General features: G+C 41.4%; 1 protein-coding gene across 4 annotated transcripts in view; it reads right to left on the reverse strand.

The window, feature by feature from the left end:
• LOC137415012 (receptor-type tyrosine-protein phosphatase kappa-like) overlaps positions 1–13,637 on the reverse strand; it is a 566,119-nt gene that overhangs the window by 349,191 nt on the left and 203,291 nt on the right. For all 4 annotated transcript variants that reach the window (XM_078783392.1, XM_078783391.1, XM_078783393.1 and 1 more), the window contains exons 8-10: positions 9,512–9,835; positions 8,965–9,074; positions 4,265–4,466 (exon numbers count right to left, since the gene is read on the reverse strand). In XM_078783392.1, coding sequence (XP_078639518.1) covers positions 4,265–4,466; positions 8,965–9,074; positions 9,512–9,835 — 636 coding nt within the window. The remainder of the gene's footprint in view (positions 1–4,264; positions 4,467–8,964; positions 9,075–9,511; positions 9,836–13,637) is intronic.

The raw sequence follows: 13,637 nt of genomic DNA on the forward strand, positions 1-13,637 counted from the left end.
TTGACAGTTGGTGTCACACACTGAGGAACCATCCTTTCACCTACTCGACGGCGTACAAAAACCCTGCGTGATGAACCAAAGATTTCAAATTTTGATTCATCGGTCCATAAGACCTTCTTCCAGTCTTCAGTCGTCCACTGGCAGTGCTTCATGGCCCAGGCAATCCCCTTTTTCTTATTTTGCCATCTTAGCAATGGCTTTCTTACTGCCACTCGACCTGTCAAACCTGCAGCTTGAAGTCTTCTCTTCACAGTTGAAACTGAGACTTGCTTACTTCGACCGTTAAGCTGTGCTTGAAGCTGTTGTCCTGTGAGCCGCCTATCACGCAGGCTGTTGACTCTCAGAAACTTGTCTCTCTGATTCTGTTGTGGCTTTGGGTCTGCCAGACCTCTTCCTGTCAGAGTTTCCTCCAGTTTCCAATATACTACTTCCTGCAGTGCAATATTGTCCAAATAATGTTTCAGAGGGTGTAATAACAGTCTGTTCCAATACTGCTTTGATACAGACAGGGGGTTTGTGATCAAGTAATCAGCAGAGGTTGGGACACCTGTAGGAATTGTTTGCATCAACTTTCAAGGCTTAATTTACTTACATTGCTGCAGAACAGCTGTAAGTTGTTAACCCATTACTTGTTCCCTGAAGAAGGCCTTTTTTTTTACAATATAACTGTGCAATATACATTATTTTCCGGTTTTTGCTTTTTGAAAGCACATGAAAGCCCGCTTGGAGTTTGCAAAAAAGCACCTAAAGGACTCTCAGACTGTGAGAAACAAGATTCTGTGGGCTTTCATGTGTCTTTCGCTGAGGAGAGGCTTCCGTCTGGCCACTCTGCCATAAAGCCCAGATCGGTGGAGTGTTGCAGTGATGGTTGTCCTTCTGGAAGTTCCTCCCATCGCCACACAGGATCTCTGGAGCTCAGCCAGTGACCATCGGGTTCTTGGTCACCTCTATTAGCAAGGCCCTTCTCCCCCGATTGCTCAGTTTGGCCGGGCGGCCAGCTTTAGGAAGAGTCCTGGTTGTTCCAAACTTCTTCCATTTAAGAATTATGGAGGCCACTATGCTCTTGGGAACCTTCAATGCAGCAGAGATTTTTTGTAGGCTTCCCCAGATCTGTGCCTCGACACAATCCTGTCTGAGCTCTGCAGGAAGTTCCTTCGACCTCATGGCTTGGTTTTTGCCCTGATATGCATTGTCAGCTGTGATACCTTATATAGACAGGTGTGTGCCTTTCCAAATCATGTCCAATCAATTGAATTTACCACAGGTGGACTCCAATCAAGGTGTAGAAACATCTCAAAGATGATCAAGAGAAATGGGAGGCACCTGAGCTAAATTTCAAGTGTCATAGCAAAGGGTCTGAATACTTATTTAAATGTGATATTTCAGTTTTTTCTTTTTAATAAATTTGCAAAACTTTCTAAAATCCTATTTTCTCTTTGTCATTTTGGGGTATTGAGTTTAGATTGATGAGGGAAAAAATTAATTTAAACGATTTCAGCATAAGGCTGCAACATAACAAAATGTGAAAAAAGTGAAGCGGTCTGAATACTTTCTGAATGCACTGTATACATACATATATATATATATATATATATATATATATATATATATATATATATATATATATATATATATATATATATATATATATATATATATATATCCACTACTATCTCCATTTAATAAAGATGGAATGAAAAAAATTGTTCAGAATTATGCTTCCTTCTGTATTAAGAAATAAAAAGTTGGTGCTGGTATATTATTCCGATAACTTTTTGAATGCCGCTCAAACAAAGCAACAACTTTGTGATTACAAAGCTAATATTTGATTTGTAAATAATTTGAATAAACAAAACTGGGCATGCAAACAGTTGCACAAGTCAACGTACATTGCAATTAAGTCAGGCAGACGAAGCACTTTGGTAATTTTGGAGAAATTCAATTTCAAATCTTAATGACCTATGGAATCCGTGGTCGTATTTTGAAGACTTCATTTTTTCAATCCCACTTCCTCCCCTCTTCTGGGGTGTCTTATTATTAACGTGTTTCATACAATTCAGCACCTTTCCTCCCATAGGCATGTTCGCTTATGTTGCTCAAATGGGACCGGAAAGGCTTTCTGCTTTGAAAAAAGAAACACTTGAAAATTGAGGCAGCACAATCTGGCAATCTGCTAGTCCAGTCCAGTCAATTGAAGCGAAGGAAATAGATCGGTCACAAAGCTATAGCACTGGCATTCACTTCCCTGATTACATTGTGTCGCGTTATTGAGGAGTAGAGTGTTGATTTGGATAAGGATCAGGATGAGAAGAGTGTGCAAAAAACAGGTTATGATCCATATTGATCCATACATATACTGCCATAAAAAGGCTTTCAAAGAAAAGAAAAAAATCGACATGACTATTGGTGTGTGTGTGACTATTGGTCTTGGATAAATCTGCTGTTTGACAATGTGAGGCACTGCAAAGACTGGAGTGTTGGCTCTTGTGTCGGTTTGTAATCTTGTATAGTCAATGATATTGAATAATTGCTTCTTCCTACGCCTTTTTTCACACTCTCTTCTTTGGAAATGGAGGGTGGAGTAATTTCAATGAACCACAAATTTGATTTGGAAAATAATTCAGATGGCACCAAGGTGGAAGAGAAGAATGCCCTTTGCTTCATGTGCAAAAAGATTGAAGAACGATTGCTACTTAACTGTTTGATAGAAATTCTTCATGTTAAGAAGAGGTATGCACACAAATATACGTGCATGCACGCACACAAAACACACACGCACTCACACCTAGCACACATGCAAACAACAGAAACACATACACATATGCAACCACACATGCACATAGACACACGCACGCACACACACACACACACGCACGCACGCGCACACACACACACACACACACACACACACACACACACACACACACACACACACACACACACACACACACACACACACACACACACACACACACACACACACACACACACAGTAACACATGTGTACACACAAACGCATGTATACACATAAACACATGCAAACTCCTGCACCAAAACTATTGGGAGAGTAAGCAAATATGCAGCAGGTATTCATTTCCTAATAGGATATGTCACTGTTACTAACACACTAACAAATATTAGGAGATAGCTGAAATTACTCATTACTCATGCACCATTCCTCCTCAGAGCAAGTACAAGTCCAGTGCTAGATTGTGCTATGTTGACTTCGGCCCTCAGACTGCGTTCCAAGATGTCCCAAAGCAGTTTGATCAGCCTTTATCATCGGGCTCTGATCTGGCCACTATGTTCGTCTTCTTCATGCTGGTAGATGCAAGAGCCCCAACCATGTTATTGCACCAAAATTAGGAGTGCACTGTTTGCCAAATTGTCACAAATAGACACCTGAAAGCACGTGCTGCTTTTATATTGGTCCCATTTGAGTGAGGAAAACTATCCAGGACACAGATTTTAATGGTTTCATTTCAAATTTGGGTGTGCTGTCCGAACACTTTTAGTGACAGTGTGTATAAATACATCACAATATGTCCACAAATTTATTTTCAAATAGAGATTGAGGATAAATGACGGGATCGCGTGCATACTAACAAATTAAAGAGTTCAAACTAATTTGGAGAATATTAGGAACTGTTGATGTTAGCTCCAGAGATATGCACTCAGCAGAGCAAAACCACAGGGAGCATTATACTACCACTGCTATAACCAAAGGCTCTGTCAATGCTCTGACCTCAACGTGCATCATAAAAATAAATCTTTACATGAGGCTGCTGATTTCTTTCCAATTACCTCTGACTAATGCACTTACAGCTGCACAAATTTTGCACCGATATGCTACTCCATCTGCTTAGAGAACAATGCGGTCTGAGCTCTAGAATCCATGGAGCCCAGGCCATACTTGGGTCTCTTTACTCTCAACCATAACCACTTGATCTTTGGCCCAGATTTCTGCTGGGTTAGTGCTGTGTACGCAGAGTGCAGAGAGCACTGACCACAACCTTCTGGCTGTGTCAGTGCATCGATATTACATAAAGGCTTCGTGCATTTACAAAAAAGTAGATTTTGTACTCAGCACTATGTCACCTAAGAGTGGATGTAATGGGAAGAGAAAGGAAAGAATTTGGTTTCCTGGAAAAATATGGGAATAAAATGGAGGGAGAGCAGTTCTGCCATATTTCTGTATGTCATACATAAATGGCACCTCCCACTATCTTCCCCAAAACTGACCTTTGAAAAGACAATGACTTACCAGAAATCTGAGTCGAGTAGTACGTTGTGACAGAGGGACCAAAACCCTTGCTGGTGCTTGCTCTGATGGTAAAAGCATAAGTCGTCGCGGGATAAAGTTGCCGGAATGTGTGCTGTGTTTCATTTGCTGTCTTAAGCACATTTCCTTGGCCTTCCGACAACTTGAAGTTCGCATCTCCCGAGTGTACAGCATTGTAAGTCACCTAAAACAGGCGAAAATAATTAACAATAATAAAATATGTCTGACTGCCATTTTTCATGTTTTCAAAGATATTTTAAAAAGTAGATAAACAGAGACAATGAGTGCCATATACAAGTTCAAACACGACAGCTTCACGGTTGTAGTTTGGCCATTGGCATTGACTTGTGGATCAAAGGAAGGATCTGTGTCAATTGCACACTCAATCCAGTGGGGGTGAAGAATATGAAATCATGGCAGAATGCCGATCACTTTATGTTCCTCGACCAAGTGTGTGTAAAAACAATGCAGATCCTGTTAACAAAGCAATCTGCCTCTTCCTTCCACGCGCACAATATATACACAAAGAATTAAGTTAAGCACCCCCCCCGTTTTTTTACAACCTCGCACATTACAAGTTTGTTGTCGTCAAAACAGTGTAATATACCCATGATATTGCTATATTTTCTGGAGAAGTGATATTATGGTCACATAAAAACATAACAATCATGCCGTTTTCAATATTTTATTCTGAATAATTTAAGGTGAAATTTTTTGGGAATTTTAGGCATATTTTCACCTCAATTTAAGTATGGAGCTATAGGTCCATCACGGACAGTGTGGATGACGTTTATGTTTTCTAACGTACAGTCATTGTTCTGAGAAGACCTCTAGCGATCTTTGCGTCAATAACGTGTGTAGGACCCACGTGATCGGATCACTGACTCAACCAATCACTTTTTTTCACTTTGATCACTCAATTTCATCAATGGATAATTGCTAATGTCATACCAATCATTATTTGATCTCACATACCTTAGAATATATGCCAATGTATACATATACACAAAGAATATATATTAGGGGGTGCTTACCTTAATTCGTTGTGTAGGGGTGCTTAACTTAATTCTTTGTGTATACATCTGGCTCAAGTATACTCAGTACACTCCAGTAACTCCAGAATACTCTGGTATACTTGGTATACTATGTCAAAATGCTGTGCAAATGAGTAGGAGGATATCAAGATATCCTCAGATTAATAGAGAGAGACAAAGCTTCACAGTGTTTATGAAAAAATGAAGCATATTTTTGGAGTTTTTACAGTTAATTTGTCAACAGGTGGTATTGCATCATGAAATGTACCACTTTCCACAAATGACACTAGGTAGGTGAATGCAAACACTTTGTGTTTTTTCTTTTTTGTAAAAGTAGAACCATTGATGAATACAGGTACTGTAAGCAACTTTAATTTCACTGTAACTGATAGAGGGCTTCAAGGCAGATTGAGTCATCGGACGCTTCCCAATTTATATTAGTGACGGCAGCTAAGTGAGGCTCCAGAAACGTTGAGCTTTCAACTCGAGTTTCCATCAAACAAAAGTTCTGAAGGAGATAAACAAAGGCTGGCGATAACTTGTATTTTCCGTGCATGTTTGTTGCGAATCGTGGATGCATGTACGAGGTCTATTTTGTAAACTCTAATAAATGCTTTGGGGAAGTCAGTGTGCCTTGAAATTAAAGAGAAAAGGTTCTTCATAAGCTGGTTACTCCAAAGGAATGGGCCGGTAAAATTCCACAACATTGCAGGTGGCAACTAGCTACAATAGGGGTGGCAAACATTCAGCTTAACAGATCGCTTGGCGGAGAAAATAGCCAGATTTCAAATTTTAACTGAAAAGCACATTTCAAAAATGTGGCTAAAATTACAGTCTGATACTATAAATCACTCTGTATGCCAATATATTTATTAGGGTTAGGGTATATATATGTATGTATATATATAAATATATATATATATATATATATATACATATATATATATATATATATATATATATATATATATATATATATATTATATACACAACAACAACAGGCATTTTAAGGCCATTTTCCCTGCAAGAGCAGGGGTTAGCCTTGCGTTCCCCATGACAATCTTCTCCATTTTGCCCTATTTTCTGCATCTCCCCTTGTTAACCCCCTTGCCCGCATTTCTTCTTCGACCATCTTTAGCCAAGTCTTTCTCGGTCTTCCCCATCCTCTACTTCCTTCTACATTCATTTCCATCACTCTTCTCAACCAGTCACTTTCATTCTTCCTCAACACATGACCAAACCATCTCAAACTGTTTCTCTTCACAGCATCAATCACAGGCTCTATTCTCATCATCTTTCGCAATTCATCATTTGTCTTCCTCTCTCTCTCAACGATACTCCACACATCCACCGAACCATTCGCATTTCCACCCTTTCCAGCCTTCGTTGATGCTCTACGTTCATTACCCATGTCTCGCTCCCATAAATCATAACACATCTCACACGTGCAGCATACACCTTTCCCTTCAGCTTCAATGACACTCCCCTCCTCGTCAGCACACCACTCAGTTCCCGAAGCTTCTTCCATACACATCTCACTCCAGCAACCGCTGCCGAATCCGATTTTGATTTGATTCAACCGTTGATGTTGATTTTCATTCTTTTTTTTTCTTTTCTTTCTCTCCCCCTCTCTCCCCTCCCCCTCCCCCTCCCTCTCCCTCTCCCTCTCTCTCTCTCTCTCTCTCTCTCTCTTGTTGCAGTTTTTCGAACCCTCCACTTTGTAAATATTTGTAATTATCCCTTATAAATAATCCCCTGTAAATACTCCCATTTTTGGTGTAAAGGTCAAAGGTCGCACCCTAGTTAGGCCACGAGCAACACGTAGCACACCATAGGATCTTCTTTAGTTATTTCATTAGTATGTGTTTCAGGTAAGGATCTGTTCCCAATGGTTTGAATCTGCGTTGTATTAATCAAATAACCTAGGCCCCTTCAATTACCCCCAATCTCTCTCTCCAAAGTGCCAGTAGCACCTACAGTCGGGGTTTGTCCCTCCCAATGCTCTCACGTGATTTTATTAGCAGCGTTTGCTGCACACAACGCCATTAGACATGTGCTCATCTTGGAGAGGAAGGGCGGAGCGCCGGGAGGAGGCGTGGCCCCCTGTCAACTGGCTGTCAAAGGTGGAGCCAAGGAGCCCTCATCAACCAATCAGGGCCGAGGCCAGCTCACCGGTAGGCAGATCCAAAAGGCAAGCGGCTTGATATGCGAGTGGGCAATATAAGCGGCTGCATGGGACTACTTGGAGAGATGCGCGAGAGAGGAGCCAGGGAGAGAGAAGGAGTCAAACCTAAAGAGAGGAGCCAGGGAGAGAGAAGGAGTCAAACCTAAAGAGATGAGCCAGGGAGAGAGAAGGAGTCAAACCTAAAGAGGTGCCCGGGAGAACGACTCGAACAGATGAGAAAGGAGTCCTTGCTTGCCGTTGTCACGGACCATTGGAGGCGCACAGCTGGCCGAAGGCTAAGGGACAATTTATTACGTACGCCGCATCCCAGTCTTCCCCCCCACGATATAATTGTCCGCTCACGTTAAACGCCACGCGAAGCTGCCGGCCGCTCGTGCCGCGGTACAAGTGAACACCCGGAGCGTGGACCGGAGTGCGAGGTCGGAGCCGGACCTCACCGCCTATCATCGACGCCTACCTACCACCTTCCCAGACCCTTCCCTTCCTTCCCACCACCAGCACCACCACATTTTCGTGTAAGTGTGTTTGTTCTGTCCTGGGCATGTTAATTAAGAGTGTTTAAGGTTGCCCTGTGTCCTTTTATTTCCTTCTTTTGTATATTCTTCCTCTTTCGTTTCCTCTTCATTATTGTACAATAAATTCTGTGTTCTTCCTTTATCTGATTTCTTCTCATCCGATCATTCGTCCTGTCCCCAATTGAATACCGGTGGCACGATTAGGAACCGCTATAATCTGGTCTAGTCTTTGTTAACGGCCTGAGTCGTGGCTCGCTTCGCTCGGCGTGTCCATTACAGCCGCGGCTCGGGCGGGGCTCATTTCCTCGCTTACCGGGAGGCACTGGTAATTAGGTAATAGGATCAATTGGCCTACCACCCTTTTCAGCGCTGACCGGAAGTGACGTCATAGCTCCAGGACTCGGACGGCCAGCTTAATAGACGAGGGGATTAACCCCCCCCCCCCCTTCGGTAAGGGGAGCGCCGTACCCGAGATCCGCAACAATATATATATATATATAGCCATTCAGATACACCGAGGTTATATGATGAAGGAGGGCGAGTTGTGTTGAGAGTAGTTGACAAAAAATGAAAAATGAGATGAAGAATGTTGAGAAAAAATGGGCAGGGAAAAGAAAGAGGGGAAGAGAAATGTAGTTCAAATGCAGAGAAGGGAAAGGGAAGGTATGGGACCAGGGCTTAGAGTGACGGGGGGGGGGGGGGGGGGGTGAGAGGAAGGGCGAGATTGGGGGTGGAAGAGGGTGAAAATTAATGTGTTTTGGGAAACAAAATAAATTACATGCAGGTGACCCCAACAAATCAGCTACTTGTGCCACGAAGGAGACTTTCGAGGTTATTAATCTGATGGTTAAAAAAAGGCTGAAGATGAAATAAAAGTCATTATGCATTTTCTGATTAGATGTCCTTCTCTCGTACCAAAACTTTTTTTTATAACTTCAACGCACATACCTCGTACATGGTCAGCACACCATTCGGTTCCTCCGGTTCACCCCACTGCAGAAAGATAGTCTCTTCGGTGGCGGTCCCTTGGACCTTTTGAGAGTTCACTGGGCCTGGCACTTAAGTTGAATTAATAAAGGAACAAAACAACAACAGTTCAGGTATCTAAAGTGCTTATCACACAGTCATACATTGGAAACTTCTGTACCACAAGCTAAAGCAAATATGTCCAGGCCAACAGGTTGAGGTCATGCTCAAATTATTTGATTGAGTCATTCACAAAAATGATTTGCTTATGCCTATGATAAATAAGGTCGCCATCATCTGCAGGATGGGCAGCACATGCATAAAAACAGATGTGACATTTGTAATCTGTCATGAAAAAACAAATAAATGAAGGATATGTTATTATGGACTTCGGAAGGTTGTTCACAAAAAAGCACACATGATAAATTGTTTTTTTTATATATATACATGTGTATAAACAACCGACATCATAATTGGAATTGCAACGCACTTGGGAATTACGACTCAGAAACCACAGTGCTTTACTCACAGTCCTCATCGGTTGGTGAGAGTAGCCTGTTGCTAGCCTTGCGACCTTCCGACGTGGCCAAACTGGCCTGGAGGCTCAGGTTGCTGAAAGGTGGCAGGCCCAAGAGGTGGAACTTTCGTGCCGCACGCCCAGCATCTTGACATTGTTCTGTGACGTTTTTCTGCTCTCCAAGCACTACACCATTTTTCCCAGTCACATGATAGCACACCGTCACATTGTAGGAGTAGCAACGGGTCACATTGTAACCCAGAGGATCCCAGCTGAGAACCAGCTCACGAGAATGCACCACGAGAATGCGCAGGTTCTTGGGCCCATGTTTTGGCTCTGGCGATAGTGAAACATTCGAAAAGGGGTGAGAAAAGCAGGACAGGTGAGCATACGAGTCCAATTGTTAATCTCAAAGAAAGAAAACCCACAAATTTGAATCTCCTTGATTGGTATTCAACAATACATTTCCCACCTTTCTGACACAAAATCTTGTCTGATGACCGATCATTGAATCTTTACAGAGTGCTTCTTTGAGCTCATTAAAACGTTGCTAATCTCTTGTGTAAATGAAGCACCAACAAGTGGTTTTATAATTGCAACAGAGAAACAAAGAGACTTCTCTTGAATGTATTTGTTACAAACGAGAACACCTATTCCCTACGGGAGCCACATGAGGGTTAATCCTCCATGGGGTAAATAGATTACTGTAGATCTAGGGTCAGGCCTAAAGAAAATCGGGGTTGTGTTTACATACCAAGTTTCTTGTAGAGCGCTCGCCAAGTTTAAGCATTCGAGCATGCACTCCATCCAAAACCGTTGATAAGCAACGGCTGGCTTGGCAAGCGCTAGCTAGCTGACTGCTTGGTAATAAATGAACATATCCCGATTTTCTCAATCAAAAATCATCAGACAGACAGATAGACACCAAATTGCATATTTTAGTATGATAAGGAGATATCATGTCCCAGTAGAAATTAATAGAAAAATAAATCAGAAAACCCAAAAAAAAATCTCCAGTCCACATGATGTGATAATATCAAAGGGTTATTGAAGTTGATCAATAAGAGGGTAAATCAAAATTCCAAGTCTATAGATCTTGATCCACTGATAAAAATGTATTAAATGTATGTTTCATTGTAATGTATCACTGGGGTGTTTAGCATGCAGAGCAACATATCAGAGTGCGCCGTCCATTGGAAGGATATTAAGACGGAGGACCTGGATAACAGCAGCAGATGTTTGGTGAATGTTAAAAAAAAAACCCGTGGTGTCTTTCACAAAGAATCGGTGAGATATCTGCACATTCTGAACAAATTAAGAAATCCTGTCCAACTCACCTTCAACCAAATTTCAGGCCTGCCCAGGAGGTTTGTGAACGACTTGGAACGGAAAATGGAATTTTTCCCTGGCCAAGCCCACAAAAAGGTGGCAATAATTGTGGCATGAAAGAGGTAGCAGTTGTTTTTTTTTAAAAGCACGATTCATTCATTTTTACGACCATGAAATCGGTCAACATGAATTGTCCGGTTGCATCATACAGATTGACATTTACGCCTGCACACATGATAAAAGGACAGACTTTTGTGGGAGCCTTTTATTCCAATTTTGTTTTGAAGCCAAGATAAATTTCAAAACTCCAAACAATTTTTTGGGTGTTGTCCTCCCTTTCGCAAACAATTTCTTAAACTCAGGAGGATATTGAGGAAGTGTGGATAAAAATCCGACTCACGATTGCCAATTAAAGTCCAAACTTTCCTTCCTATTTCAATCTCTCCGAGTGCAGAAACAGTTGATGCGCCACAATTACGAAAAAATAAGGAATTATACATGGAATTAAAGTCAAACTAATTACATTACAGTATATATTCTCTCAGGTTATGCAGGCCTCAGTTGTTTTTTTTTCCCGGCTTGACAGCACATCGTTAACTTTTTGGATTTCTCACACTCACATTATCCATAACATCTCAAAGCTGCAGTTCTTGCCAAAACATTTTACCATTCAAAGATGTCAATAAAAGTAAGTCAACACATTTTGAAAGTTTGTCCATTACGAGGCCCATTTTCATAGCAGAATGGCTCTATATCAAAAGCAAAGGTACATACATGTATATTAGGTTATGTCTAACAGCATCTGGCACTTTCATAAAAAACACAAAAGTATATTTTATTAATCACCATTTTTGGTTGTAAAAAAGCTAGTATATAGGCCAAAATATAGGCCAAATAAGTAGGAAGATGTGAAGCTCTTCACTCCTTCCACCTCCTCCTACCCCACCCCATTAAGGTAAAGGAATGTAGTCATTTTTGTACGTAATATATAGATGACACATTTTTAACAACTTTTTATATAAAGGTTGAGGTTCGTGGAAGAGCTGAATGACAAAGGTTTTTGTGGAAACAAACCATCAATGGAGGAAAACAGTGAGACGATGGAAATATATGGATGGGTGTGTGTGGGGGGGGGGGGGGGGAGGGGGAGGGGGTTAGACAAAGCAAAAGTGCTTGATTGTAAACATTGGTAACATCATGATGATAATTGCTGCAATCCCAAAGGAATGGAGGGAAGAGCATGGGAGAACATATAGGGAGTATATTCCACAGATGAAGAAAAAAGAAGAGGGATGATGACGAAGGAGTACAGGTGAGGCAAATGTTTCGACTTTGAAAGTGAAATGTGCCTTAAAGCAGACCAACAATTATTGGGACATAGTAGAAGATGAAGAAATCCAAAGGGCTAGGAATGTGCTAAGCAAGGTTGAGGGGTGAGAAACTCAACCTCTGGAAAGTAGCACTTATGAGCTTTTTCAAACAGTCTCTTCTCGTCCAACTATATGCCTGGCTTCTTATGCTGACCCTGTTTCAACCAATGGCAAAGTTGTGAAAGGGGAGTTTCTGGTGCCTTAAAACCAGATCATTTCGGAAAGATAGGTCTCGATAGCTGTGATGAAGACCACCCAGGAAAAGCAAACTCTGGAGTAAAACCAAAGATGTATGCTGGATTTTACGAGCTTACCTGTAGCAGGTCACTTCACATGTGTGTAGACACTTCACATATGTGTGCCTCCCACACTAAATAATTATTAATAATAGCAATGATAAAAGAATAGGAAAAATAAAATTAATTCTTTCCCCCAGTTTCGCAAAACTGGAATTATAGATAGATGGTTATCAAACTTTCTGCTTATTTTATAGGGTGAATTATCAAGGTGTTGCAGGTCACCCGCATTGAGCCCAATGCATATGAATCCATTTGCTACCTGTAGTTCACATGCATGGGCGTTGCAAGCTGTTGCACGATGTCAATAAGCAGGGCATATCTCTCCGCACCTCAATGATTACCTGTACTCACCTCCAGGCAAGGGCAATGGGGGAAAATCAACAGGCAATGTATGTACGCTAAACACCGTGGAAAGCAAAGAGAAGCTGCTGTTGCAGGCGTTAACAGTTTGTTTACTCTCACGAAGAGGCAACAACCGAAACGTCAGCTTCTCCTTGCTTCCCACAACGATTAGCAAACCCAGGCCAACATCCTGTTGATTTATTGCATTGTCCTACCTATCAGCTGATGCAGATTGACACTAACCTTCAACAGCAAGACCAGTAATTCATTCCAGACAGAGGCGTCATGAAATAAGGAAATTTGTAATTTTCGTTCAAATTTGTCCTCAAAGAAAGGGCATGGCGACTGGATCTTGCAATGTAGTTAAAGTTTGTTTTCTGAAATTAAGCCTGTGGATTTCATTATAAAATGAAGTTTAACTGTAACTGATCTGTTTGGATATCCATGCTGAAAAATGATGCCGCTCAACAGTCAGCTATCGGCCATGCGTATTATTGATATGTGATTCAAAACTGTTTGCCCCCGCACCTTACAATATGCCAATGGCCAACCTCATCATCATCACACACACAATACTTGCTTCCACCAATACGAAAGGAAATGCACATCCCAATCTTAATTGATCTCCCATACAATCTTCTCGGTAACATATAATGAGACAAAACTACTTTCTTGTCAACTATGATGGCAGTTTGCTGGGAAAACACAAAATTAGTGTTTCTCTTTCCAATCAGCCTCGTGTAATCCAGAAATAGCCACAAATCCAATGAGACATTCAACTCCCACTCTCATTACAAC

Source organism: Myxine glutinosa, chromosome 8, assembly GCF_964187855.1.
Source record: "Myxine glutinosa chromosome 8, kmMyxGlut1.1, whole genome shotgun sequence".
NCBI lineage: Eukaryota > Metazoa > Chordata > Myxini > Myxiniformes > Myxinidae > Myxine > Myxine glutinosa.